This window comes from Pelodiscus sinensis, chromosome 18, assembly GCF_049634645.1.
Source record: "Pelodiscus sinensis isolate JC-2024 chromosome 18, ASM4963464v1, whole genome shotgun sequence".
NCBI classification, from domain to species: Eukaryota; Metazoa; Chordata; order Testudines; family Trionychidae; genus Pelodiscus; species Pelodiscus sinensis.
This window is the reverse complement of record NC_134728.1, coordinates 11,435,472-11,463,336: the sequence shown is the minus strand read 5'-3', so window position 1 is coordinate 11,463,336 and position 27,865 is coordinate 11,435,472. Positions and strand designations below refer to the sequence as shown.

The 27,865-nt window shown below is 43.5% G+C and overlaps 2 protein-coding genes across 3 annotated transcripts; one reads left to right on the top strand and one right to left on the bottom strand.

The window, feature by feature from the left end:
• Positions 1-7,570: 7,570 nt before the first annotated feature.
• PPP1R3D (protein phosphatase 1 regulatory subunit 3D) lies at positions 7,571-10,268 on the bottom strand. The gene has a single exon (XM_006126160.3). It carries the CDS (start codon positions 8,991-8,993, stop codon positions 8,070-8,072), a length of 924 nt encoding a protein of 307 aa, XP_006126222.2. The 5' UTR covers positions 8,994-10,268; the 3' UTR covers positions 7,571-8,069.
• A 772-nt stretch (positions 10,269-11,040) lies between these two features.
• On the top strand, positions 11,041-27,163 carry FAM217B (family with sequence similarity 217 member B). Of its 2 annotated transcripts, XM_006126161.4 has the most exons (5): positions 11,041-14,194; positions 18,799-18,977; positions 20,312-20,423; positions 20,528-20,613; positions 22,613-27,163. In XM_006126161.4, the coding sequence occupies exons 2-5, from the start codon at positions 18,880-18,882 to the stop codon at positions 23,778-23,780; spliced, it is 1,464 nt and encodes a 487-aa protein (XP_006126223.2). In that variant the 5' UTR covers positions 11,041-14,194; positions 18,799-18,879; the 3' UTR covers positions 23,781-27,163. The 2 variants fall into 2 exon arrangements, with proteins under 2 accessions (XP_006126223.2, XP_006126224.2); XM_006126162.4 differs by lacking the exon at positions 11,041-14,194 and having other exon boundaries at positions 18,186-18,972.
• The last annotated feature ends 702 nt before the right edge of the window (positions 27,164-27,865 follow it).

The window sequence follows — 27,865 nt, the reverse complement described above, 5'->3', positions numbered from 1 at the left end:
GGATATGCATATTTATGGACAAATCCTGAGGTTTTGCATGTGTAAATTTCTTCAGTGCTGCAGAAGGGAAGAGACACAATAAAACTACCATATGTTGAAAGCCCATACAGCTTAGTCACTTAGGTCTGTGTTCTACCCTCTCCTCCTGACATTGCAATATATATGACATAACCTTTAAACTGAGAGTTTCAACTTTGAATAATCTGGCAACATCACTACTGTGTACTGCATGCACTCACATTAAGTTTTTTTTAAACATTTACCAACACTTAGCACACTATCTACCAGTGGAAGCCAGCAGAAGCGTGTTTCTGCCACAAACCAATGGTAACCAACAGGATTTAGTAGCATCCATGATACAAATGGTGTTTAACTGAAGATTTAAAAAAGAAAGGCAAGTCAGTGCTTCTTGCAAATGAAAGAAAAGCAGTTATGATTAGAAAAAATGACTATGTAAAAATGGCATGTTCTTGCTTAACAAGTGCTTCCTGTGTCTTTTCCATTTCACCTGCTTCCTTTTTCTGACAAAAAATAAAGGCTCAGATGAATAGTTCTTATCAAAGTTGGCAAACACATGAGTAGTCCAATTACTTTGATGGAACTATTCAAGTGAGAAAGTGTTTTGCATTGCAATGAATACACAGTTGGGTTGAAAGAGATCAGATGTAGTCTGGAGCTACTTGGAGACAATATGGTTTAGGATTAGATTGTGCTCTGCCCACAGTGCCTTCCACTCTTCCTGACATTCCTGTAGGGGCTATACACAATCCCAGTCCTTGTAGAGCACAAGAGCTGCTACAGACTGTGTTAATATCCCACTCCTCTGTCCTATATCTGGAGGACAGTGAAAGTCGGGTGGGAAACATGCTGTACCCCTTCAAAGTGCATACATCTGAAATCCCAGGAGCACTGTGCTTGCTTCATATGATCCTGGCACTATGTCTTAAAGATCCAAGTTTAGGTATAAATTGTAACCTCAGAGTGGCATTTTTGCAAAATCATTTTTCAAAGTATTACTGCATTTCATCTTCTAATACCATACAGGATCTTTAAGGTTGTGCTATAATAAAGACTCATATAGAAATTATGAGTAAGGCTACCAATCTGTCATAGAGCTCACTGACCTCTGGAACAGATGATTATCAGCCAACTCCCCAGGTCCTTCGAACAGCTGACTGGCATCTAGCCCCTAGCCAGGAGCAGCAGCTAGGATTCAGTCCCTGCCCTGGAGCAGATCTGAAAAGTCCAGCATTGTTCTGTTTCCACCTTCTCCCCTACCCCAGATAAAAGTTCAGGATGGATTGTGGGATTCAATGAATTTTTGCCCATGATCTGTCCGTGACTTTTTCTAAAAATACCAATGACCGAATCTTAACCTTAATTATGATTTTTACAGCTAGAAGCTTTGTAATCCAACTCAGCATCCATGTAATTGGAAATAATTTACATATGCAATTTGTAGAAAACATTGTTAGTAGCTAAATCATTTATAATAAAGATCTACACTCAGGGCTGCTCTGACTTTTAGAGGTGATGAATAATTACAACCCAAGCTGAATTCAGTAGGAGGACAGATGCTTGGCATCTCTGATAGGCAGACAGACCCCCTCATTGTATAAAGTGCATGTTGTATTGAATAACACAGTACATTAGCAGAAACATTAAGTCATATTACTGGAGTCTTAGATTTGTGTTTGTTTTTCTTTGTTTACAAGAACAAAAGGCACATCAGCAGAGACTTCAGTTGTAGAGTTTGCCAAAGCAAACTATCTGAGAAGCACATTCAAATTATAGTATGAAATGCAATACAGGCTGCAAATTTTGGTGAATGATTGTTTTCTTTTTTCCCTACCAAAACAATGTGTAAGCATTCAACATGGGAATTTTAACTACCCTGTCAGCTTGCTTAAACACAACAATGTTAAATTTCATGAGGAGAACACTGATTTGAGAAATTTTAATTTTGCTTTGAAACTGAGATTGATTTTACAGTTATGTATTTGGGATTGTACCTTGCAATACTACAAACATTTTGCAATTCAAAATATAAAGAACAATACAAATGCATAGGCTCAACTTAACTGGTAATCAATGGGGTTTTGTCCTGCAAAGTGATAAACACACCAGAGTGGAGTCTTCTCAGAACTTTGCCTGAGGTGTTCAACAACTTACAGGAGTGGTCTCCATGACTTTAACCTAAGGGTGTGGAACCTCTAGCTTAGGGGCTAGTTCTGCTCTCCCCCCCCCCCCCCCAAGCTCAGGGCTTCCCCCAGCATCTTGGAGCCAGCGCTGGTGCTCCAACACTATGCCCCCTCCATCCTCGGCCCACTGCTGCAACCCGTCTCCATTCCTGCATCTTACTTCCAACCCAGCCCTCCCAGGCCCACCAACCCTGGCCCACTCCTGCACTTTCCCAGATCCATCAGCCTCCCACATCCCAAGCCTACTTCCTGGCAGCCCCCTCCCACCCACTGAACCCCTCATTTTTGGCCCCACTCCAGAGTCCGGGGGGGGGTCCACAAAATCTATTAACTCTGCCCCCCCTAGATTGGATTCTACAGTGTGATGGGTATGTGAGGAATATCTTTCTGCTTCTCAGTTGGAGGCCATGACAGGGAGGCTTTATTGTTTGGGGGATTTTTGTTAGTTTGTTTCTCACTTTTGTGTGGCCCCCAAATGATTTTTCTGTGGGTCAGTGGCCCGTGACCCCTGCTTTAAGTTGTGATTTTCAAAGAAACCTAAGGGATATGGGCACCCAATTCTCTTATACTCCTTTGAGAATTCTAGCTTTGTTGTTAAATTGTTAAGTCCCCATTGTTAATTCTAAATCATTTGACCAGTTTTAGGCTACCACAATGGTTATGTTACCACTAATTCACGGTATAACAGACATGTTATAGCAAATACAGTATCTAGAAAATGTACACCTGTTTATGTAGCCATATATTTTCTGTGTTTGTGTCAAAAACAAAAGCTATGTTAGCCAAGCCTGAATGGTTTGTTATTATTGTGTAACCTGCACACCTAGTGGGTGTGATTCACTGTCCCATTTAGTGGCACTTAGACCACTTACAGTGAGGGATAAGAGTAAGGGAGCTCTAAAGCCTGAGCTGAGAGCCAACTGGTTTTATAGCTCAAGCCTAGAGGCTCCTACACTAAGCTCCAGGGGTCCCACGTTTTAAAGTGCACCCTGGCTTTAGAAAGCTATTTTTACAAAATTATTTAAAACTTTTCCAAGTCTTTTTCAGCTACTATATGAACTTTGGGGCTGAGGTCTTTCCCCTTTCAGCATTACATTTTAGCCTGCAAGTCTAGGCTTTCAATAGCCCTTGCTAGCAATGGTATAGGCTTTTAACTTTAAGTTCCTGTAAAAGTTAGGTTTGCTATTAAGCTCAGATGTAATTCATTTTCCTCTGAAGGTTTCTCATGTTCCATCTCTAGCTTTTTTTTTTTTTAAACCACCTGGACAAACACGAGGTCCAACAAGTTTTCAGTTCTTGTCTCTGCAGAGGTTAACTGACATAGTTGGAGGAAGCTCTGTCTTGTCAGATCTGAAATCTGGCCAGGAAATGGATGCAAATCATCACTTTTACCAAGCACCAGGGAATCTTTAATGTCTACAAAGAGCAGATAGTTTTTCTTTTTTGAAAGCTGTATTCAAAAGCCCTACATGCATTAAACTACACAGCACTTAATAAAGCTACCTTACAGAGAAAATTGAATCAACTCAACTCTCTAGTTCAGCTTTCAACCCTTCAGCTAAAGCAGGGGTGGGGAACCTTTTTTGGGTCGGGGGCCACTGAGCCCATAGAAAAATCAGTTGGAGGCCGCATACCAATGAGAAGAAAAACACAAAAACCCTCACTGAGGCGCCCCCTCACTGAGAAGCAGACACTCCCCCACATTCACCTCACACACCCGAGCGGGGGGGAGGAGCAGGCTAGTAGATTTTGTGTGCCCCAGCCTTGTGGTGGGGTAGCAGGGAGCCTGGAGCACCAGCGTGGGCTCCTCAATGCTGGGGGGGGGGGGGGCGGGAGCCCTGAGTCTCAGGGACCAGATCCAGGCAAGCTGGGAATTGCATCGACCCCTGGGCCTGAGGATCCCCAACCCTGAGCTAAAGCATGCAGGACATTCCTTCTAGCATGATAGTGCATTGCATTACTATAATGTCATTGGACCAGCCCTGTTGACTTTTTTTAAAAATAGACACAAAGATAAAAGCTGGTACAGTTCCAAAGACACTGGGCAGTGTGGATGTCTGACTGTAAAAGTCTGGCATACTTTGCTATTGCAGAGCTAGGAAAATCTAAAACAAGCAAGGGTTTAGGTTAGTTTTGGCCTGTTAACACAATGTCAAATAGGTACCCAGCAACTGAGTGTGAACTTTTATCAATTTCAGTTGTTAGCTGTCAGATGAGAAATTGTTTATTTGTAATTACTTACATATATTAGGACAGCACATTCCTAGGGATGTTTAATTGCAGCAAGTTCCTTTCTACACAGATGCAATAATGCAAAGGGGTCTTCAAGTGAGCAGAAAATCCTCCCGTCCTATATGGCCTACTTGCTCAATAAAGAGTTATCATAACAGCTCTACTCTGGCCCTCTTGCTCCTGGAGCTAAACTTAGGGCTAGTGTTGGGCGCACTACAGCTGTTTTTTGCTTTTCAGAACCCATAGGAGCAGAGCCTCAGCAAAACCAGGAATATAGGTAGTTCAAAGGTGGCCTAAAGGCACCTTTTTCACTCTCTCTCATTTACATTCTGGAATAACTGAGAATCATATTTCTTAAAGCTATGCTACCATATTATAAACTGAGATAAAACATTTCATTAAAGAAATATGCTTTATGATGTTTCCCCAATTGATCAAAATATAATTTCATAAAAGGAAAATTGTCTATTAGGTCTGACCCGTGCCATAATACTAGATGGTTTGGAATCTGTCAGCCATTTAGATGTATTAACTTTAATAATCAATCAAATCATATTGAAATGATATGTATTCTGTATGTGTTCTAATTATAGATTATAATACAGTTATTATAGATAGCACTTTCTATACAAGGATATCAACACTAGGGGTATAATAGTATAGTTGATTAATTGATAAGCAAAAGCTTTTAGGTTAATTTTTTAGCAGGCCAGCAGTTGGGTTCACTCCTGACTTGTGATGAATCTGGGACATACCGTGCTGCAGCTCTGCATTTAAAGTGTATTAGGAGCTGGGCAGACAGGCAGCTCAGCTCAGTCCTGGCTTACGCTGGGTTCGGGACCTACCCCCACTGTGACAACATTTGAACTGTATTAGGAGCCACAAGGGCAGGTAGCCAAGCTCATTTTCGGCTCATGACAGGGACTGCTGCTACCCTGTGCTGCTGCCTCTTTTTCAGAGGCAGCAGCATTGGGCGACAGGCAGCCAGTTTGCAAGGGGAGTTTGGCTCCTCAGGAGTGAGGCCAGAGTGCATTGGCTGCCGACCCTGCCCCCGAGGACCATATAGAATAGTCCACTAATGGATAAGAATTCATGAGGTTACTTAATTATTCAATTAACCAATATTTAACATCCCTGATCAACACCATTATAAAATGTGGGTATTATTCCCAGTTTACATAAGAGAAGCGGATCATGAAAAAGTTGAATGACTTATCCAAAGTCATATAGAAAAATGTAGAAGAGTGGGGAACAGAACCAGATTTTCACATTGTCACACTGCTCTTTTGACCAGTCCAATCTATCTCCTAACAGTATTGATTGGGATAGCTCCCCTCTATAGGATTTTGTATTTTAAAAATGTACTTAATATTTGGGAACCCACAGATGAGCGTGAAAATGTCATTTGTCAGTTTCAGATGGTGGTTTACAGCTGAAACATGAAAATGAGGAATTTTAAGAGTAACCTACAGACTTTTAAGTACCAGATCAATGGTCCCCAACCTTTTGGGGCTGCTGGGCACCTGGGGTGCAGGCCGCACACGGACCCCGCACCCAGGGCCTGAGGTGCAAGAAAGGCTCAGGCTGGCCCTGGTCACTAGGCAGGTGCACATAAATGCCCCGGTGGGTGTCATGGCAACCGCAGGCACTGCTCTGGGGATCACTGTACCAGATGGTACATTTAAAAGAGCAGATTTTAATTTCTTTGACCTCTAAAATGTGTTCTATTGACCCACTGTCCACTTTATTAAAAATCAATGTTAGGACAGGATTTTAAAAGTGTTTAATTTAAAAATCCAAAAGCTTATTAAGGCTGGATCCAGTTCAATTTTTTTTATGTATGCACTTTTTAAAAAGTAATTGTTTCTTATTTCTTTAATTAACTTTTTCAAAACAAAGGGCAGTAACATTTAAGTTGCACATGAGTTGGATACCAATCACTTCTTAGGTACTTAACAACGTAAGGCCACAGTGGATAACACAGGTATTTGCATATTGTACTAGGATACACCTGGCTGCATGTGTGGCTTATGCCTCAATTTTCAGAAGGGATTAGTGATTCTTTTGCCTGAATTTTTCATATCTAATTTGAGAATTTTTCAGATCCAATCTTAAAGAGGACCTGATTTTCAGAAAGTGCTGCTGCTGATCTTTCTGAAAATCAGTCCTCTTCAAGGAGTCTTTTGCTGAGCAGTCCATATTCATACATCCAACACCACTAACTAGGCAGTTTTTAATATTTAGGATACATTAACAAGATATCTAGCTATCTGAATTTTCCCAAATATTTTCATAACTGCAGACGCAATTTCCTATTTTCCAAAATTAAGCTTGCACATATCACAAAATATTTATAGGATCAACTCCAACAAAGAGACAGAGCAATAGGCTAAGTACTAAGAAAGTCATTTTTTCCAAGTGGCTGCTGTGTTCCCACTCTGACAGAGGGGAAAGTTCTGCCTATGGTTCCAAGCAGACATTGATTTACACCTCCTTAAAGCCTCAGTTTTTGCTAGAGAAGAAGGAGCCCATAACTTCTTGTTCCACTGATAAAAAAAATAAGACGTAGCTAATTTTAGGATTCAAAATGCTATGGTAATAGGGTAGTGGAACAGAGGGCTAGGAATCACAACACCTGGGCTCAGTTCCATAGTTCTGTAACTGATTCACCCTGTGGCCCTCGCACTCAACCTCTTGTGTCTGTTTCCCCATTTGTAAATAGGCACAATTTGCTGTCTTACAGAGGTGTAGTGTGGCTTTTTTCATTAACACTTGGATTGGGTTCAGAGATCCTCATATGGAAGATGCAATTAAAAGTGCAAAACTGCTTTGGTGTAATGTAGTGAATATAGTTATGCAAGAAAGAAGCGAGTTTCTATTTTAAAACTTTATCCAAAGAACTGCTTGAACCTCGCCTTGAAAATATCAGGCTTTTCCCCAACCAGGCCAGCCTTATGGCTTAAGAAACACAATTTAGCAAGAATCACTCTGACTCTATCAATGGCAAGCACAGTAAATAAAAAAATGAGAGAGAGAGAGAGAAAGAGAGAATCAGGTTAAAACCTTATTTACGGGGACACCATCAGGTAGCTTCTGATCAATAGTTAGGTTTTGTTAAATAATACTGAAACCAAATATCAATAGAAATATGCATGTATTTAAACAAGAATACAAATAATTTGCATATAAACATTGTCCTGCAGTGTTTGCAGCATTGGAATTATACTCAATAACCAGTGTAATACTACAAACGACACTATAACAAAAAAGTAAAGCTAACCTATTTTCCATTAAGTGCAAAAAAATTAAACAGTATAAAACAGTGAAAAATAAGTTGGAATTTTGAACTTTTTTGTTTAAGTATTATTAGTAACAAACAATTTTCTTTTTGAGATATTAACCTGACAATGCCCCTTTGAACAAATTCTGCCCCCATTTGCATTCTATGAAATCTCCTTGAACCCCATGAAGTCTCATGGGATGTAAATCCATGCAGGTTTGGCTCCTTATCCTTTCCAAAGCTCTTTTGAAACATCATTGCCTCTTGAAGGATTTCTGGTGCCAGAGAAGCAGAGAGGAACGCCAAAGCAGCAACAGCAATTGCAGCCACTCTATATCCATATCTTGTCTTCTTCCTCAGATGAAATGGATCCAGCTCTTCTCACATTCCCTAGGCATTTTGAGAGGGTGGCTCCTGCAGGTGAAGCTGTAGTTCTTACCTTGGTTGTTATCCCAGTACTCCTGCCCATTGACTCGATATCTCACTGCAAACTGGACCACAGAGCACAACTGGAGGAGGAAAGGAGGCATGGGGAGAAAGAAAGTGAAGACATCAGCTTGACCTTTCCCATTCTTGTCAAGGTTGCTGCTGTGCCAATGAGCACACACTTCATGCACGCTCTTCCACTGGTTGAAGGTGTAGCGCACAGACACTTGCTTCTCAAAGGCCACATTGAGAACTTGGATAGTGCCACTGATCCCCAGGTCAGAGCTGGTTACACATTCTAGACATACCAGCTGCTGCTGAAGGCGGGTGGCGAAATCTGCACAGTCCACAGGCTGCTGGAAGTCAGGCACCAAGCACTGCATGATGATCTCCATATCTACCTGGCTACAGCAAAGATCTGAATTGATGGAAAGCCTGGAGAGGACATGCAAGGGGATGGATGGGTCCTCCCCAACCTGAAAGACTTTCACTTCAGCCAGCTCCAAGCCCAACGCATCAGCAAATCTCACCCGGTTTCTGCGGTTTCTGCTGCAACCAGGAACACGGCATTGCACTGCTGTACTCTTCAGCCTCTCAGGGGAGGTGGGCAAAGACCTGGCTCGTCGGCGTATGATAGGCCGCAAGTGTGGGTCACAACTGTTAGTAGTGCTGCTCTGAAGGAAACCTGGTTGTGGCTCGCTCTTCAATGGGGTGCTCAGACTAGTACTGCTTCTAGGTGGTTGGTGGTGCTCCTGCCACCACCGGCCTGGACCCAGTGCTTCTTCAGCCTTCAGCATGTTCTGATGAAGATCAGAGAGGTAACTTGAGCTCTTCCGAGGAGCACGTAGCTCCATTTTTCCTGAAGGTAAAGTAATAAGGTTCACGCCACAGCTACTGAGAACTGCCTCGTTTGTGATAAGACTCCAGAATGAAAGCAGTCACGGACACAGTGACAGAGTTGTGAGGCTATTGCACTAGATGGTGCAAGAATTGGTTCACTAGCGTTGGCTGAAGCAGTACAAGCTGTTGCAATAGATGACAGAAATCTGGAAGCTACCGTGCTAGCCAGAAGCAAAGTTGAGGCTAATGTGCTGGATGGAAAGAAATACGTTGTCTCTCTGGGTGGAGAATTCAAGGATAACAGGCTATTAAGCTGAATGGTGGAGCACTCAAAGCTGTTGCACTGGTTTAGGAGGGATTCAAGGTTATCACACTAGATGCTGGTAGATTTGATGCTGATGAAAGATGAAGACAGTTGTGCTAGATGCTGGCAGATTCAAGGCTGTTGCAGGGTTGAAGGCAGACTGCAAGCTGCTGTGATAGGCACTAAGGGGTCTGAGGCTGTTGCACAGACTCAAGGGGGATTGCAGGCTGTTCTGGTGGATTTTATAGGATCCAAGACTGACAAGAGCAGGGTTCCAGATTGTCACACTTGATGCTGGCTGATTTAGGACTTCTGCACAGACTGGATGGTCTTGCAGTCACTGGTCTGCAAAGAGGCAGAACGGAGGCTGTTGCATAGGCTGGAGGGTCTCAGGATGCCTGCTGGAGGAATCGATGCTGTAGCACTGGTTTGAGAACGAATTCAGGTCTGAAGGGGCGCTGCAGCCCACCTCCCACTCCGTCCCTCCCACTGGTCTGCAACGGCGCCCCTCCGCTCCAGGGTGGTAGCCAGAATTCAGCCCCACCTCCCTGCAGCCCCGTCCCAGGGCGCTCAGGGCTGCAGCCGCCCTGCGCATCAGCTGACAGATTGTTGCAAACCAAACCACCCTTGCAGCACTTTGCAACAGGGGCACGCGAGCCACGCCCCCTCCGGCGTTCCAACTCTGCGGCAACGCCCACCCCGTCTCCCTCAGCGTGGTAGCGGGCGCCTCCTCCGCTCTCGCGCACTTTCCTTCCCGGCCAGCCATACGACAAGGCGCTCTTCCCCGCCCCCCCTCCCGCGCGCATGCGCATTAGCACAAACGAAGCCGCGTGGGTTGCCCTCAGGCCTTGGCGGAATCTGCTGGCGAGGAGCTGTGAGGGAAGCGGTGCGGGAGGGGGATGGAGCAACGCGGGCGAGTTCTCGTGCCGCCGCGCGCCAGATCGTTGTGAGGCGCCGGGCCCGCACTCCCTTGCCTGGATGTGGCTCCTGGCGGGCCCCGCCCACTTCCCTCAGTGGGGCTCGGACGGGCTGGAACGGTGCTGCGGCCGCCCGGCTCCGCTCTTGAGCGGACCCCCGCGGGCAGGGCGCGCGAGCACGTGGCGCCTTAGCTGGCTGGGGTGGGGGCCGCGGGGCAGAGGCAGCTGCGGGAGGGAGAGGGCGGACCACGGGGCCGGCCGGACGGGCAGAGCGGGAAGGGGGCCGGGAGCCTTTCTACTCGGGCACTTTTCAGTTGTCAGTGCAAATCTGAGTGTGTGTGTGTGTGGGGGGGGGGGGGTTCTAGGAAACTGTTGCGGGGAAGGGGGGGCGCAACTAAACGTGGCTGGATTTGTTGCCTAGTCACTTCCCCAGCTCTTATTTGATAAAAGATTCTCTTCCCCCCCCCCCCCCCAATCAAACATAATTTTCTGTTCGGTAAATTTTTTTTCTTCCCGGATTAGACTCATAGACTTTAAGGTCAGAAGGGACCATTATGATCATCTAGTCTGACCCCCTGCACAGTGCAGGCCACAGAATCTCACCCACCCCTCTTAGAATAATCCTCTCACCTATGTCTCAGATATTGAAGCCTTCAAATACTTTGAAGGCCCCAACATGCAGAGAGTCCTTCAGCTGTGATCTGTGCCCAATGCTACAGAGGAAGGCGAAAAACCTCCAGGGCCTCTGCCAATCTACCCTGGAGGAAAATTCCTTCCTGATCCCAAATATGGCGATCAGCTAAACCCTGAGCATGTGGGTAAGACTCACCAGCCAGACACCCAGAAAGTTCCCTATAATGGATTAGGTTTCCATACCTATTTAAAACGATTGGAGTGTTTTCTATGCTCCAGGGAGCCCAGCATGGCCACTGTCATCTTCCCCAGCACCATGTCCTGCTGGACCAGATGTGCTGATTTTCCCCAGCAAATGCACAGGGTTGGGAAAATAGCCCCCACAGCAGAGTAACAGACGCTGGTAATCGCAGTGGGAGGGCTCAAGTACAGGGACTTGACAGCATCCAGGACAGCCCTCAAAAGGGACCAAAACCCCTGATAAATCTATCTTACTTCATTTAAAAGTTTTACACCGAGAAAGCTCAGAGTTTTCTCTCTTTATCAATGAAAGAGATATGCACAGTAGGGATGTAATAGTGTAGTCGATTAACTGATAAGTTAATACTATAGATTACATGCATTTCCCTCCCACACTTGGCAGTAAATATTTTAGCTGGCTGGCAGCCTGGCTTGTGATGGGTCTGGGACCTACCCCCGCTGTAGCTCTGCATTTAAAATGCATTAGAAGCTGGGAGGGCAGGCAGTCCAGCTCAGTTTTAGCTTGCGCTGTGTCCCATGAAGGAAGCTGGGTTTTAAACTGGCTCCCCTCACAGACCAGCTCTTGCCTGGAACCCCATGCTGCTGCCTTTATATCAGAGGCAGCAGCGCGAAGCGGCAGGGGGCTCCTCTGGAGTGGGGCCGGAATGCACTGGCTGCCGGCCCCGGCCCCCAGAGATTGTAGAATAGTCAACTAACCAACCGGTAAGAATTCATGAGGTTACTTAACTATTCAATTAACCAATATTTAACATCCCTAATGCACAGTTATTGCTTCCCCCTAATTATTTACACTGGGTTTGATAAAGAAAAGTATAAAAAGGTGGATTTAAGTGATTAGAAGTGAAAACCAATCAAAGTTACTAATCTAAAATGAAACAATCCAACTAAGCCTAATAAACTAAGAGAGATTGTTACAGTTCATATTTCTCTGCCTAGCCTTTATTTCAGGTAAAATTCTTCAAATTGGAGCTGATCTTTTCTGTGGCCTGGATCTAACAAAAAAGAGGGAAGCTGGTATCCTACACAAAAAAAGGAGAGGACATAGTTTCAAAAGACGGTTAAAGACTCATTGGTTGCTTCCCATTCCTTAAATAGAATTTCCCCAGGGCAGGAAGTCGTTGTTCCATTCCTCGCATCCCAGTGGAAAAATACCAAGTACAGGATGGATTCCAGGAGTCGTTGAATACATGATTAACTGAAAAGCCCAGGCTTATTGGTTAATCTTATTGATTACACACATTCTTCCCCCCCCTTAGTTGCCTCTGTATCAGAGATAGCAAGGGGGAGGCGGGAGTTGGTGCTGGCTCCCCTGAGCTGATACAGAAGCAGCAGCGTGGAGTGCTAAGGGGCTTCCCCAAGAGTGGGGCCAAGAGTGCTCTGGCTGCCAGCCTTACCCCCAGGGACTATAGAATAGTTGTATATTAATGTGGCATGGTTACATGTTTTTGTAGGATCCACTACAGTTTAGGCTTAAAGGAAAAGCAAAAATCATTTACAGATCATTGGCCTGAGCAGCAGGCCATTAAGTTCCTTAAATGCCACTAATGACTTTCACTAGAAATGTTAGCTGCTTAAGCAGGTTTGCACTTCATATTTCTAACTTCACAAGAATGATACATGTACACAAATAGAATATATGTAGTTGGGATAACAGGCTTTGGAATTATAACTCACTTGTCCTGTTTTGCATAAAGCATATTTGAGTTATGCATATTCAAAAAATTTTCATAAAAATATGGAGGCTCAGAGTCAGAAGAAAATATTAGTCATTACGATCAAAGTCCTGTTGCCATTTTAGAACTGCATGATATCTTGTTCAATATAACTGGGTCACTTGCCATTAGTCTAGGTGGTATTATCTTGTCAACATCAAGCCAGCTTCAGTTACACCGTGTTAATATTGCAGCCCAAAAAGCCTCTCAGTACCATGTGTGCCTTTATAAATTACCATAAAACTTCTTTTCCCTTGTGGGTCGGCGTTTAATGGAGGATACCAAAATAAAGGAGCAAGTGAGACATGTATTTCTCCCCCTCCCCAATCTTACAGTGTCTTTCCCTGTAAGCCTGAATAGAGTCAGTTGAGGGACAAGCAAAAATCATGTGTCTGCGTGTATGTTACCCTTGTTTAGGTGCGGGGTCACGTTTCTCACAGCTAGAAGGTTAAATGCACACTGGGACTCAGAAGGGTGTGGAGGGAGGGAGCTGAATGCTAAACTGTCATATCTGTGGACTTAGAAGCCTTTATACTATTCATCAGTGTGTCAGAACCTCTGAAATAAACTGATGCAGTGTTAGTAAAGGGGTGTATAATGCTCCAGTCACAAGTATGTGTAGAAAGAATGGGAGAAAAGTGAATCTGAATGTCAAGTAAAAGACATGAAATGTTCAGTAAAAAGAAAAAATAAAACTTTCATCCATCTCTCAATACACCACAATAATAAGGGACGCTCAAGCAAAGTTAATTCTTTTCTGGTAATGTTCCTGTATGATACGGTTTGTATTTTTGAGTAAAGAACGATGGACAGTTCCTGAAATTTAAATTGCTACAATACAAATGGGCTGTGTCTAGACTGCAAGTTTTTCCGCAAAAGCAGCTGCCAGCTGTCTACACTGGCCGCTTGAATTTCCGCAAGAACACTGACGATCTCATGTAACAAATCAGTGCTTGCGGAAATACTATGCTGTTCCTGTTTGGGCAAAAGTCCTTTTGCGTAAAAGGGCCAGTGTAGACAGATTTGTTTTGCACAAAAAAGCCCCGATCGCGAAAATGGCGATCGGGGCTTTTTTGCGCAAAAGCACATCTAGATTGGCACAGACGCTTTTCCACAAAAAGTGCTTTTCTGTTAAAAGCATTTGCGGAAAATCATGCCAGTCTAGATGTAGCCATGCTGTTTGACTAGAGCAAAAAAAGTTGGCTTTTAACTTTTAGTATGAACATCCTCCAGTAGTAGTAGTAATAAATAATCATAAACTGGGTAACATCTTGATCTCCCTTCTCTTTTTGACAGAGGGTGCCTGCCAACCTATTTCTGACATATCTATTTAAATCTAATAGCTTAGCAGCAGGGTGGTGCCTTTGCAGCAGAACTATGGGAAGCAGGTGAGCTATGAGAAAAGATTGTGATCTAAAGACTGTTTCCCAATGGGGGTATTTGGTTTTTTTTCAAATACGGTAGACGTACTTGCTAAACAATCAATATTAGTTTGAATAATGATTCTGTAAATTAAATGTATTGAAAGTTTTCATATTTTTAAATCTTCCCCAATTTCATACAGAAATTGAATCCAAGACCTGGTAGTTCATATGTGAAGGGTGAGACCATGAGTTTCTCTCTTGGTGATGGTGGGGAGGACATGGCTGGTGTTTGGGCCAGCTTTGGCTTTAAATTGATTTTTACTCACTGATTTATTTTTTTCTTTTATTTATTTTACGTATTTGTATGGGCGGGTTTTGCCCTAGGGTTATCATGGTTGATAACGTAGTGGCAGCCACCTTTATCTACAACTTAAACTTGCAAATAAAACCTGTGCAACTGTGCACCACATCAGAGACAACACCTTTGTTGTTTGCCTATCTTTTACAATTGTTCCTTATGGGGGAATGTAAATATGTTTGGCGCCAGGCTCACAAAAATTTAATCCAACCTTAGATGACTTTGTGGTAAACCCAGGAAGTGCACTGCCACCACGTGCTCCTGCCAAAATTTTGATTGCTAGATTAGGGTTACCGTATTTGAACTTTCAAAAGAGAGGACACACCTGAGAGGGAGTGTATCTGTATCAGTATCTACCAACTCACATATTAATAGAGATTAATACTACATGGCTACGTCTACACTGACATGATTTTCCGAAAATGCTTTTAACAGAAAAGATTTCCGTTAAAAGCATTTTTGGAAAAGCACGTCTAGATTGGCAGGATGCTTTTCCGCAAAAGCACTTTTTGCGGAAAAGTGTCCGTGGCCAATCTAGACGCGGTTTTCCGCAAAAAAGCCCCGATCAACATTTTCGCGATCGGGGCTTTTTTGCGGAAAACAGTACTGTGCTGTCTACACTGGCCCTTTTGCGCAACAGTCTTTCGGAAAAAGACTTTTGCCTGAACGGGAGCAGCATAGTATTTCCGCAAAAGCACTGACAATCTTACATGAGATTGTCAGTGCTTTTGTGGAAATTCAAGTGGCCAGTGTAGACAGCTGGCAAGTTTTTCTGCAAAATTGGATGATTTTGCGGAAAAACTTGCCAGTCTAGACACAGCCCATGTGTTGGTAGATACTGATACAGATACACTCCCTCTCAGGAATGTCCTCTTTTTTGAAAGTTCAGATATGGTAACCCTAATGGAGTGCTCCCTCATGCCCCCTTCCTGTTCTCTGGGTGGCCCTCTCATTGCCCCCTCCCCTCACAGGCACGAGTCACCTATTAATCTGATCTTGTACTTTGTTAGCATTGAGAGTTCTAGTCATAGAATTGTAGGGCTGGAAGAGACCTTAGGAGGTCATTCAGTCCAGCCCTCTATCCAAGGCAGGACCATTCCCAACTGGCCCATTGCACAAGGAAGTCTACAAACACATTAAAAAGACTGGCCCTGCCCTACCTCTGAGAATTTAGCATTTGTTCATTGACAGATTCTTACAATAACGATTTCAAAGCAACAAGAGGAGCATAGATATTACTTTGTAGTCATTTTAATGCCTCCAGATTATCACGGTAGTGAAGATCTTGCCATCATTTATTAAATGTTATGCTGGTGTTCAGAGGTGCCCATTAACATTTGTGATTCCGTCATTCTAGATGTTTCACAAACACAAAGTAATTCATAGCCTTTGCCCCAAAGAGCTAACAACAGGGGCTGTGTCTGTATTGGCACGATCTTGCGCCAAAACTTGCTGCCTGTCTACACTGGCTGCGAGTTCTTGCGCAGGAACACTGATGTTCTAATGTATGAAATCAGTGCTTCTTGCGCAAGAACTATGATGCTCCCGCTCAGGAATAAGCCCTCTTGCGCAACTGTTCTTGCGCAAGAGGCCAGTGTAGACAGGCAGCATGAATTTCTTGCGCAAGAAAGCCCTATGGTTAAAATGGCCATTAGAGCTTTCTTGTGCAAGAGAGCGTCTACACTGGCACAGATGCTCTTGCGCAAAAGCACATCTCTTGTGCAAAGGCACATGCCAGTGTAGGCGCTCTCTTCTGGAAGAGTTTTTGCATAAGAACTCTTCCGCAAAAGAGTTCTTGTGCAAAATCATGCCAATGTAGACGTAGCCTGAATGTATGTAACACTTGAAAGCCATGTATACATTTACTCACAAGTTAAAATAATAAAATATTGCAAACAAAACTTGGTTTCAGACATCACAGAACACTATACATATCAAGTAGTTATAAAACAAATTATTTGTATTAAACTGACAGGTATTAAGCACTAACGGTCTAGGAGTTACACATGAAAGCAAAGGAGAGAGAGAACAAATAATTGCATAGGGTTGGCAAACTTTGGCACATGACCAATCAAGGTACTCTGTTGATAAGTCGTGAGACATATTGCTTATGTTAATGTCCACAGGTTCCCCTCACCCCCACAGTTCCCCGTGGTCCACGCCATTCCCACAACTCCCATTGGCCAAGAACTGTGAACCGCATCTCTGGTAGCTGTGGTGGTTTGTGCCTGCAGACAATCAACATAAAATGTATCCCAGACTGCCAGCCAATTACCCTGATGGGCCATGCTGAAGGCTGCCAACTCCTGTGATAGCAGAGGGGTGGAAATGGACAAGTTTAAATACATGTGATCATTTAACTCAGTTGATGCATAGTTCTTAGCAAACTTTTTCAGGCTTTGTGGCAAAAGAGAATTTTTGGGAGAGCTAGACCAAGTGTTTCAAAAGTGATTTGATTTTCCATTGCTCAGTTTTTGGTTGGCCAACCTAAGTTTGATTTTAAGAAGTGCATTTATCAGGCCCCTTTAAGGTGTCTCAGTTTAGGCATTCAAAAAATTAAGCACCGCAAATCACTAGTCCCTTAGGAAAATTTGCCCATGGTGACTTGAGAAATAGTATGTAGGGGAGTGTTCTTTAGAGACGATGCAGAGCTGTTTGTGCACGCAGATGAAGGGATATCAATGGTGTCACCAGCAAGGAAAATGTATAGAGAAAATGTGACAGACTGGTTAACGATATTATTGACTGCCAACAAAATTGGCATGAATTAACAAGGGGATGAAAATCCCAAGTTATCATTGCTACATTAGCCTTATGGCACTGGAAATTCTGTATTCTAGTGGGAGAATCCGCAGTTGATCACTTAGACCAGTTTTAAGGCTGCTTCGTGTAGCTGGAACTCCACAAAGAAATCTTACTGAGAGCAAGGATCTGGTGCTAATTTTTTTGTAATTAGAGTAATTCAGTTTTTCTGGTGGGAGAGCTATGGGAAAGGGACAGACACAGAAATCAAGGCAAGAATACTACTTTATTTGAGCACACTTTCCATCAGAATGCACATCATTATACGTTAAAAATCCCATTTGGAATAATTACAATTACTAAGACATTCCACGTAAAATGTATTTGTTTATGTAATATTTACTAAAAATAACCCCAAAAATCTTATGTTTAAAGCAAACAAGTGAGGCAAAATTCTGTAAAGCATAGGACAGATTTGTCAGAATTCGGTCCCCGAGGAATAGGGCTAAAAATAGGTGCGAATGCAAATTCTGAAATGTTTTGTTCCATCAGAAATTACATTCCTTGGCAGGGCTGGGGACAGGTGGTTAAAGCAATTCCTGAAGGGTGGCAGACAAACGTGAGAAGTCCCATCTCCCATCTGTCCTGATCCGGGGGATGAGATTTCAGATGAAGCAGAGAGCAATGTCTAAGAAACTATTTTTTGCTAGACCGGACCTAAGGATACGTGAGGGGATGGAATTTTGGAATCTGTTGTCACCTTTTGGAAATGACACCATCACCTTCCTATCTTTCTCCTTGGTCCAGAGAATACAATTTCAAGGGAATAAGAGAGAGAGCACCCCCTAGGCTGCTGAAATCCAGGCATTTTCAACAGAGAACTCAGACTTTATTTAGGATTGTAATTTTTTTCTGGAGCCAAAAATGAAATGCATGTATTAGTAACATTTGCTAGGGCCTACAAGTAAATACAAGGTCTATGCATTTTTTTATATATTTTTTTTACACAAGGGCTGCTGTGCATTTAAAGGAAGTCCTCTTGCCTTTACAAATGAATGTTCAGAGCAATGTTTGGCTACACACTCCCAGGGGCACTCATGTTTTGGGATGGTACTAGCACAGCTTCCCCTAATCCAGGGTTAGGCTGTGCCTGATAAATATTGCAGCAACGGAGCTTCCTGCAGTAAAGTATGCGTATCTCCCTGCTGTCCTTTCCCCACAATGCTTTGCAAAGCTAATAGCTAACCTCAGGGAAAGGGCACTATGCTGCTCCGCATTCAATAGCCCTGCTGATAACAGCTCAACAAAGATCAGCAATGAGAAGATGAATAATGCAGCTGCTCCTTCAGCATGCATTGAGGATGGGAAATAATCGTTTCCCACTACGGCTCGCTGAGCATTTCTACCCTACTGTTATAAAAGATTAAGTCACGTGTCTGTGTGTTCAGGGAAAGGGAGGGGATTGCATGGTGTTTGTTTACTGCATCCATAGGATATGGTGATATTTGTATCCGCTCCACTGTTTTAGAGGCAGAAAAAGCCGGAGCCCTTTGTCTATGATTGTGTAAAATAATGTGAAAAAAGGTGCACGTACTCTTTAAAGGCAGTAATGATGGGACCAGGCATTCAAGATTACCCTTTGCTACTGCAACGACGGACGCTGAAAAAGGACAGTCAACTCCATGAAACCCACAAAGGAATGGTAATGTAAGGGAATTATTTTCTCTCTTTGCTAGGTAAATACGTAATTATTGCAGATTAGTGGCTAACGGATTGTGTGATTCAGTGGACTAGCCAGGTGGTACTTTATTTCCTTTCAGTGTATCCATTTGTTTATTCACAACGACACAGATGATCAAAGAGTTTATGGGTCACAGAGTTACGAGGTGATTGATTCCATACTAGAGGGACGAGGACTTGCTTTCATAATTTTATAAGCCATAAAGTGACAAAATGTTTTTCAAACAAGATACACTCCTGATTTCAAATAAAAATGAGTACTATGTATTGACAAATAGGTGGGTTGCAGTAAAATTAACTTGAAAGCAAACGTGAAGGATAGTTTCAGAAGGGTAGCACTGATAGTCTGCAACTGAAAAAAAACCTTGAAAAACAATGAATAGTCCTGCAATACCTTAGAGCCTAACAAAAAATGTAGATAGTATCATAAGCTTTTGTGGGTATGACCCACTTCTTCAGATGAAATATGCTTGTTGTTCTAAAGTGACATGTTAAAGCTTTTTTAAAAAGGCATATTGCTTGTATACAGTGAAATGCAAATTTTCTTATTCTTAGATTGTGTTACTTAAAATATTAAAATATTTTGTTTGTCCTAGTGTACTCCCTAGAGAGAGCATCTGATTTATTTAGGGGAGTGCTGTCTGGTTTATAATGTCAGATTAGTAGTGCATATCATTTATATTGAACATGTGTGGGATTTTTGCTCTTGATTTAAGTACCAACCTGTGATAAAACTGTGAATTTTTCTTTGGTTACTCTTGTGAAAATAGCTTCTATTAATATCATAATAGATGTTACATTTTGAGCCAAATTCTACTTACATCCTCATGAGTAATTGTTTGAGCATCTCTGGCCCTGTGCACATAAAACAAGGCAAGCAGGATTACCTGCTAAATGCATATCATTATTTAATTGTACTGTGGAACCACTTTGTCTAAGTCATGTCCTCATTGTGCTATGCACTGTGCAAATGAATTGTAATATGGAAAATTACTGATGTTTGTAAATTGCTTTGAGATCCTCAGAGAGATGGTGTTATAAAAGTTTGAGGTCATTTGTGGGTAAAGCACTTATGTAGTATGTAAATTAAAAGGGACCTCTAAATATACATGAAAATGTTTTTGTGCCAGATAAATGAGAAATCCCTTAAATCTAAGGAACAATTAAGTATAATTATGAACATCTCTTTCTGCCCTTCCCCATTCTTCTCAAGATTAATCTGCATTGAAAAATCAATACTGAAGCAATGATTGTCAAGCATATTGTTATTTAAGGACAATATCCTGTTTGTTCATTGCTAGTTCCAGTGGTGGAAAGGGACTTTCAAGTACCAAAGGACTAAAGAAACCACTCCCCTCTGTGATACCTTCTCCCAGCCGATTAGGCAAAAGTATTTTAAATACCACCGAAAAGGTAAATCAATTCAAATTTCTTTGCATGTATAAAAATGTATTTAAAACTGTAATAAAGAAAAATCTGACATAATATTTAAGTACACATTTACATGTGTTTTCTAGACTTTCCATTGCACCCAGGGTAATAGTCAAGCAGGTTCTCTTTACAAGGAAAGAAACAGGCTAGATGAGACTCATCAGCAAAACAGGTAAAGTTTTTTGTATTGTCACTGTCTGATGTCCAGAGATTTTTTTCAAAGTTTCAGATAAGGCCTTGTCTACACTACAAAGTTTTGTCACCCAAAACTGCTTTTCGGTGACAAAGCAGTGAAGCTATGTCTACACACGTGGCATCTTGTGCAAGAAGTATGCAAATGAGGCTAAGTGTGGAATATTGCCAACCTCGTTTGGATATCTAATGAGCCGCCATTTTGCAGAAGAGGCTCTTGCGCCAGAAGGAGCTGTCTACACTGCCCATTCTTGTGCAAGAAAACCCTCTTGTGCAATGCCACTACGCTGATTATTTTCAGGAATAATGCCATTGCGCAAGAGGGTTTTTCGAAGGGATAGTATAGATAGCTCCTTCTGGCACAAGAGCCTCTTCTGCAAAAATGGCGGCTAATTAGGTTTGCAAATGAGGCTCGGCAATATTCCACGCTTAGTCTCATTTGCATATTTCTCGCACAAGAAGCCGCGAGTGTAGACAGCCTGAGACTGTACACACTGAAATGCAACGTTTGCCAGGAAAAACACCCGAGTTTCGGTAACAAAAAACTTCCATCCCAAGGAGAGACTTTTTTTTCTTTTCCTCTCCCTTTGTGGACAAAGAGCCAGGGCATGTCTAAACTGCATTCCTCTGTTCAAAGAGGAATGTAAATGAAGTAAATCAAAAGTGCAATTTAAATATCGCATGCATCATTTGCATATTTGTGTCTGAGCGCTTTTTTCCCCTCATTTTTTCAGGATTACGGGTTCTTTTGAAAAAGGGATTTGTTTTTTTCAAAAGAACCCGGTCTAGACTTTGCTTTCACTTTCAAAAAAGCGCTCGGACGCGAATATGCAAATGAAGCACGGAATATTTAAATCAGCGCTTCATTTGCACTTTCGATTTGCCTCATTTATATTCCTCATTCAAAAGAGAAATGTAGTCTAGACATAGCTACAGCTCGTTTTGTCCACAGAACTGGCTTTTGTCGGTATCCCAGAGTGCCTGCTCTGATCACTTTGCTTAGTGTTTTGATCTCTGCTGTCCTGCAGGCATGTGCTTATCCCCTTTCAAAGCTCTGAGAAGTATTTCAGCTATGTGCTGCTCCATTTGCAGAACAAAGAACAAATCGTTGGAATGCTCCTGTTCTGCCCTGCACTGAGAACACAGCAGAAGGGAGATTGCTGCTGTAGGGAAGGGGACAGATGCTGTACTACTTTGACATTCTTCAGCAGGGAGAGCTCACAGCTACTTTGGATACAGTTCCCGGGAGCTAAGGAGGTTGTGGGAGAACTCAGAAGAATCCCAAGATGTACAGTGATCAACTCTGCCTTCCCACAACACTGCACTATGGGATACATACCCACAGTGCATTGCTCACACTGTTACTGATGGTGCCTCCAGTGTGGACATGATCTATTGACAGAGGGAGCAAATGTGAATATCTTTTGGTGATTTGTTGACTTTTGGGGATAGTTGTAATTTTATTTGTCGGTCGACAAGACCTCAGTCTTCAGGTAAAATACTGACTTTGACGTCAATGGAAGTTTTGTTTTTGACTTAATTGGGGGCATGATTTCACCCTTCATGTTCAATTACTAGGAACACAAATTTAACGTACCATTATGGAAACTTGCTGTTCTGCCTCAAAGAGCATACAGTGCCAGCTGGAGCACAGGGTGGGAGAGTGGATAGCATGTGGCCCCAGCCTTCCCTGGAGCATGGGGAGAGTGGGCCCCCAGCCCTGGAGGGCACACAGCAGGTGGCCCTGGAGCACGGATGGTGCCCAACCCCAGCCTTCCCAGCCCCAGGCCTCCACAGGGCTGAAGCCCAGCCAGCGCCTGGAGATTGGGGATGGTGCCCTGAAGTGAGCTGGGGGCAGAGTGAGGGCAAGGCCAGGCTGGCAGTTTGGAAAGGTATTGCCTTCCCCCGCCTTGTATACCCACTGCCCATGCCAAAGAGGTTACAGGATCTAATTGTAAATGATCTTTCTTTCCATGTAGAATAAGTGTTTGTACATCACTGCACAAAGCACGAAGGGCAAAGGAGGACCTCTCAGAAAGAAAGCAAAGTGAATGTGGATTACACAGAATCGCTCCCAATTTGAAGGAGATTTCACAAAGTGGCTCCAGTAGGGCAGAAGATGTGTGGATGCAGAGATGTTATTCCAATCAAAAAGGAGACTCTCAAAGCAATCTTGGAGAGCATGTGACTGAAGCTACTGCTTGTACTTCCAGATATCAAGGGACCTCTGTGAATGAAATGTTTCTTGACTTTGAATCAGTGAGAATTATTCAAGAGGATGCTGCTGAGGACAGTGCCAGTGACCTTTCTGACTCAGAAAGAATTCCCATCCCTCCTTCCCCCTGCACACCGCCAGAACTCAACCTCCGAGCTGAAGAAATTGACCCAGTGTGTTTTGAACACCTCTTTGATTCAGGGTATAAAGAATCAGTGTACTATTATCCTGACTTCCTCCCACCCCCTTTCAACTCCTGGGACCTACAGCAGCTGGCAATGTTTGTTAACACAGACTGTAAATCTGAATCTCGACCACAGCCAATAGGATTTCTTGAGAAATATATCGATCGGCTTTTGCAGCTGGAGTGGCTGCAGGTGCAAACTATACAGAATGAGAAAGGAAAGACTGCCAAAGCTAGGCCTCAGACTGCTCCTAGTACCACACGGACCCTAAAAAGCCCTTGCAAAGGCAAATCATTGCATAGCCCTTTGTCTAACAAGCAGTTAACTCCCCAAGAAAGTGTTATAAAGCTCCCCACCAGCCTTTCAGGTTGCAGAAGAAATGTACACTCTGAAGAAAATAGCCAGTTAAGTGCATATCCAAGTCATTCAAAAGTTACTGAGGTGATGGGTGGCACATTGTCCCCACAGAGACAAGCCTGTGAAATGAGGAGTGAAGTGAGAAAGAGGCCAACCACCAAGCAGCAACTTCTCAGCAGCCCTAAGATTCAAGATGTTGGAAACATTAGACCCCCCAAGCAATGCCCCAAAGTTCATAGTTCAGCTACCCCCATCCAATGGAGAAAAACACAAGTGGATTCAAATATGAAGACAAATGGAAGTGCTAATAATTATGTTCCTTCCAAGAAACCATCGGGGGATAGGAAGCTAAAAACAAATGGCATGAAACAAACATGCACATTTAAATAATGAAGAATTCATTAGTGCATTGTCAATGCAATGCTGACTGCTGGACAGTGGAGAGGCCCTGGTTTTTCCATCAAGAAATCCTGTAGAAAATTGTTCTTTCTGAAGATTTCTGGGCTTAGCATAGCACATTTAAATAGGTTGGATCTTAAACCAGCAGGGCCAGCAGAGAATAATTTTCTCTGAAATGTCAGGAAAAAAAACCCTCTTTTGGAACATCCCTTCTTCCTCATAAAACAAGATTCACAGGGATGCCAAAAAACATGTCTGCTTTTCTGAATTTTTTTTTTCGTAAAAGCAGACACGTTCCTTGGATGTGGCAGAGCTTTTCTGGGATACCTCCACATGCCAATCACATTCCTACAGCTCCAACAAGGGACTGAACTCCTTTTGGCCCTGTGGCTCCACTTATACTAGGCTGATGGGCCCTGATTGACTGTGTCCCATGTAGCCACTCTAGGAAGCTTGGAGGACCCTCTCCACTTTCCTTTTTGGGGGTGGGACATAGTATGGCCACAGGGCCTCCAGTAGGGGGCCTCAGATGGTTTGGTATACCAGTGGTTCCCAACCTCTTTAATGCCACAGACTGACAAACCCATTCACAAACTTTTGGTGGATCGGTAACATTTTATTTGCATATTCATTATACAAATAATTAATATGCAAATACAATGTTACCTGTCTGCCTAGCTCCAACCCAGCTCCCCAGTGCCTAGTGTCCTTTGATCTCCACTCTTATACCCCATTCCCTTTGACCCTTTAACCTCTTACCTCTCAGCCCATGCCAATACTCTCATATGCCATGACACCACTACGCCCTCATCAACACCCTTTACCCCCCACCATAGCTCTTCACTTCTCAGAGAGGCTGTCCCCCTAGGGAGTGTGGCTGTTACTGTGCGCAGGCGGGGGAGCAGCTGTTGGTGTTGCACGCACTCCCTCCTTCTTCATGCCCTCTCCTTCCCCAAGCATGTTTCATGCCTCCATGGGAGGGAGGAGAGCACGGAGCCCTGGTCAGCCACCATTACCAAGGTGTTTGTGGGGCGGCGGGAGGTGCCTGCTTTGCCTCCTACTGCCGCCGCCTCAGCCCCAGTGCCACTGCTGGCAAAAGCAGCCACGGAGGCAGGTGGGAAGCGCGGAGCCCCAGCCAGCTGCCATTACCAAAGGAGGGGAGGGGAAGGGAGAGGGTTATGCCTCCTGCTCCATCTCCTCCTCCTGCTACCTCAGCACCAGCGCTGAAGCCAGCAAAATTGGCTGTGTAGGCAGGGGGAGTGGCCATTGGCGGCACGTGTGCTTCTTCCCTCCCCAAGTGTGTCTTCCCAAGTGCAGAGGAGGGAGAAGGCAGGCACCTCCTGCCACTGCTTCAGTCACCACTGTTCCCGGAACTGAGCTGCCATGAACAACCAGCTTGAGTTCTGACAGCTGCTGTGGCCAGGCAGCCAGCAGTATGTGGACCGGCACTGGTCTGCGGACTGTTGGTTGGGAACCGCTGTGGTATACCCCATCATATCACCCTAAAATAGAACTGAAAAAAGTACAAAGAAGGATAAGAATGATTAAGGGCATGGGACAACTTGCATATCAGAAGAGACTAAAAAGACTGGGACAATTCAGCTTAGAAAAGAGATGACTAAGGGAGCGGGGGAGAGAAGATAAACTTTATAAAATCATGAATCGTGTGACGAAAATGCATAAAGAAATTTTATTTGCCCTTTTAAATACAAGAACTAAGGGTCACCTAATGAAATTAACAGGCCACAGATTTAAAACAAACACAAGGAAGTACTTCTTCCTACAGTGCACTGTGTACTTGTAGATCTTCTTGTCAGGGAATGCTGTGACGGCCAAAAGAATAACTGGGTTCAAAAAATAAGTAAGTTCATGGCACAGACCCATTAATGGCTACTAGCTAAGATGGTCAGAGACACAACCCCATGCTCTGGGTGTCCTTAATCCTCTTCCTGTCAGGAGCTGGGACTGGATGACAGGGTATAGAACCCTTGATAATTGCCCTGTACCATTCATTCCTTCTGAAGCATCTGGCAGTAGCCTCTGTCAGGAGAATATGGGATTAGATGGAATGACTGGCCTGACCCAGTATGACCATTCTTATGTTTACTCTTTTATGATAAGGGGCCCAATCTTTGAAGCTCCTGTTCATTCTCAGCTCCTGGTGATGGCAGTGGAGGGTGAAGTTACTGTATAGTGTACAGGATTGGGCTCATGGTGGCTTAGAGAAAAGATTAATCTCTTTCCAGTAAAGATAAACTTAAAAAACAACAAATGGTCTGGTAGCACTTTATAGAATAACCATCTACATGCTTTGTTAGTCTATAAAGTGCTACCAGATCATTTGTTGTTTTTTAAGCTTATCCTGTAAACTTGGCTACCCCCTGAAACAGTAAAGATAATTTTGTCATGGGACAACAGCCTGGACTTGTCTACATAAAATCACACTGTTACAAGAGGCAATAATTGGATTCAAACAACCCCTGAAAATATTTTCTCCCCAAATTTTGGAAGCAAAATTAAGCTCAGTAATGTTTCTATTTTCTAGAAACAGGAAAGAGTTAGATTGCAACTAATCCAAATTTACTTCAATCAGCTCCTCTTTCATAGCTTTAAAAAGATGATGTGACTGTCATGCTGTGAACAGACAGCTCTAGGGAACAAAGCTGTTTGTCCAGGAGCACTGACAGTTTGTGTGGGCTACTGGGCAAGGTGAATGGGGGAGGCTCTGTGCCCCTGGAAGGGGTGGGGCCAGAGCAGTCAGCACGCCACACTGGAACGTGTGGAATGGTGCTCCTGGCAGTGATTTAAAGGGCCCAGGGCTCTAGCTGCTACCGCAGCAGTGGCAGTGGCCAGGAGCCACGGCCTCCTTTGAATTGCAGTGTCCCAGGGCAACTATGCCCCCTGCCCCCTGCCAGCTCCCATCCTGGGCTGTGAGAGTGGGAACATTTCCTTTTCCACTCTCATCTCCCGGTCTGTCTCAGATGTGGCAGTAATTAAGTTTCAGACCATTCTTCCCACTGCTGGAGCTACCATTTGTGGCAGTGACTTTCGTGATATGGACACCTGTCCCTGGAAACTGGAGTCTGTCTTTTTCATATCTTCCTTTAATTTAATTTCTCCTAACTGATGAACAGGAAGAGATGAGAGTCATCAGGGGCAAGATAGCCCAAGAATGATGGTAATTACACATTTATTTCAATTTCTAAACCAAAGACACAGAAGTAACCATTGTACCTTTGAAGTTCCTATGTCTTGTGGCATTGCTTTCTCTAAATCTAAAGAATTTCTCTGACTTAAACAAACTCATCGGTATAGAGAAAAGATGAAGGGTTTGGTGTAGCATTTTTCTAATCAGTCTGAGGCAGCTGTAGATTGATTTTGATTGTTACTTCTTTCTTGTCCGCACTGTCAAATGTAAAAGGAAATGGGGGAGGTCCAAAGAGGATGGAGCTAGGCAGTTCTCAGTTGTGGCAGATGAGGGTGGTGAAGCAATGGAATGGGTTATGTAGAGAGGAGGTCATTCTCATAGGATTTTAAGGCCTGGCTTGACAAAACCCTGGCTGGGATGACTTAGTTGGGTTTGGTCCTGCTTTGAGCCAGAGGTTTGGACTCAATGACCTCCTGAGGTCTCTTCCAGTCCTAATCTTCTATGATCTTTTAAGCCTTTTGTATTGCCTGAACCTTTTCCCCCTCCACCAATAATTTATATTCCAGGCCCTTTTTCCAGCCTACTCAGAAAATGTCTGAAAAGCCTGTCAAATGTCTTATTGCTCATTTGCAATTTCCTCTCCCTTTTCATACAAATTCTAAATGAAACTTCTGTGCTTTCTGATTAGTTCCATATCTCCTATGAGGTTTCAACAACAAGGAAAAATTATAGATTCCATTAGTTTGTGGCCTCATTTGCAAATCTGCTGAGCTCTGTAGCTCCCTTTGAAAAGCAGTTCACGGTGAGGAGGGTTTACACAGTGTGTTCTACCTCAAGCGTCAATACGTCTTGTTATAAAGACAGCCCCCTTTCAGTCATTTACATGCTTCATCTACAGTCCCAAGAAATGGCCCGCAGTCCACTCTAC

Bases quoted from the DNA above. Each gene is read 5' to 3' on its own strand.
- FAM217B (XM_006126161.4), top strand. From the start codon at position 18,880: ATGATGGGACCAGGCATTCAAGATTACCCTTTGCTACTGCAACGACGG. The intron at 20,424-20,527 runs GTAAATCAATTC...TGTGTTTTCTAG, and splicing joins TTTTAAATACCACCGAAAAG to ACTTTCCATTGCACCCAGGG. The intron at 20,614-22,612 runs GTAAAGTTTTTT...CTTTCCATGTAG, and splicing joins GAGACTCATCAGCAAAACAG to AATAAGTGTTTGTACATCAC.
- PPP1R3D (XM_006126160.3), bottom strand. From the start codon at position 8,993: ATGGAGCTACGTGCTCCTCGGAAGAGCTCAAGTTACCTCTCTGATCTT.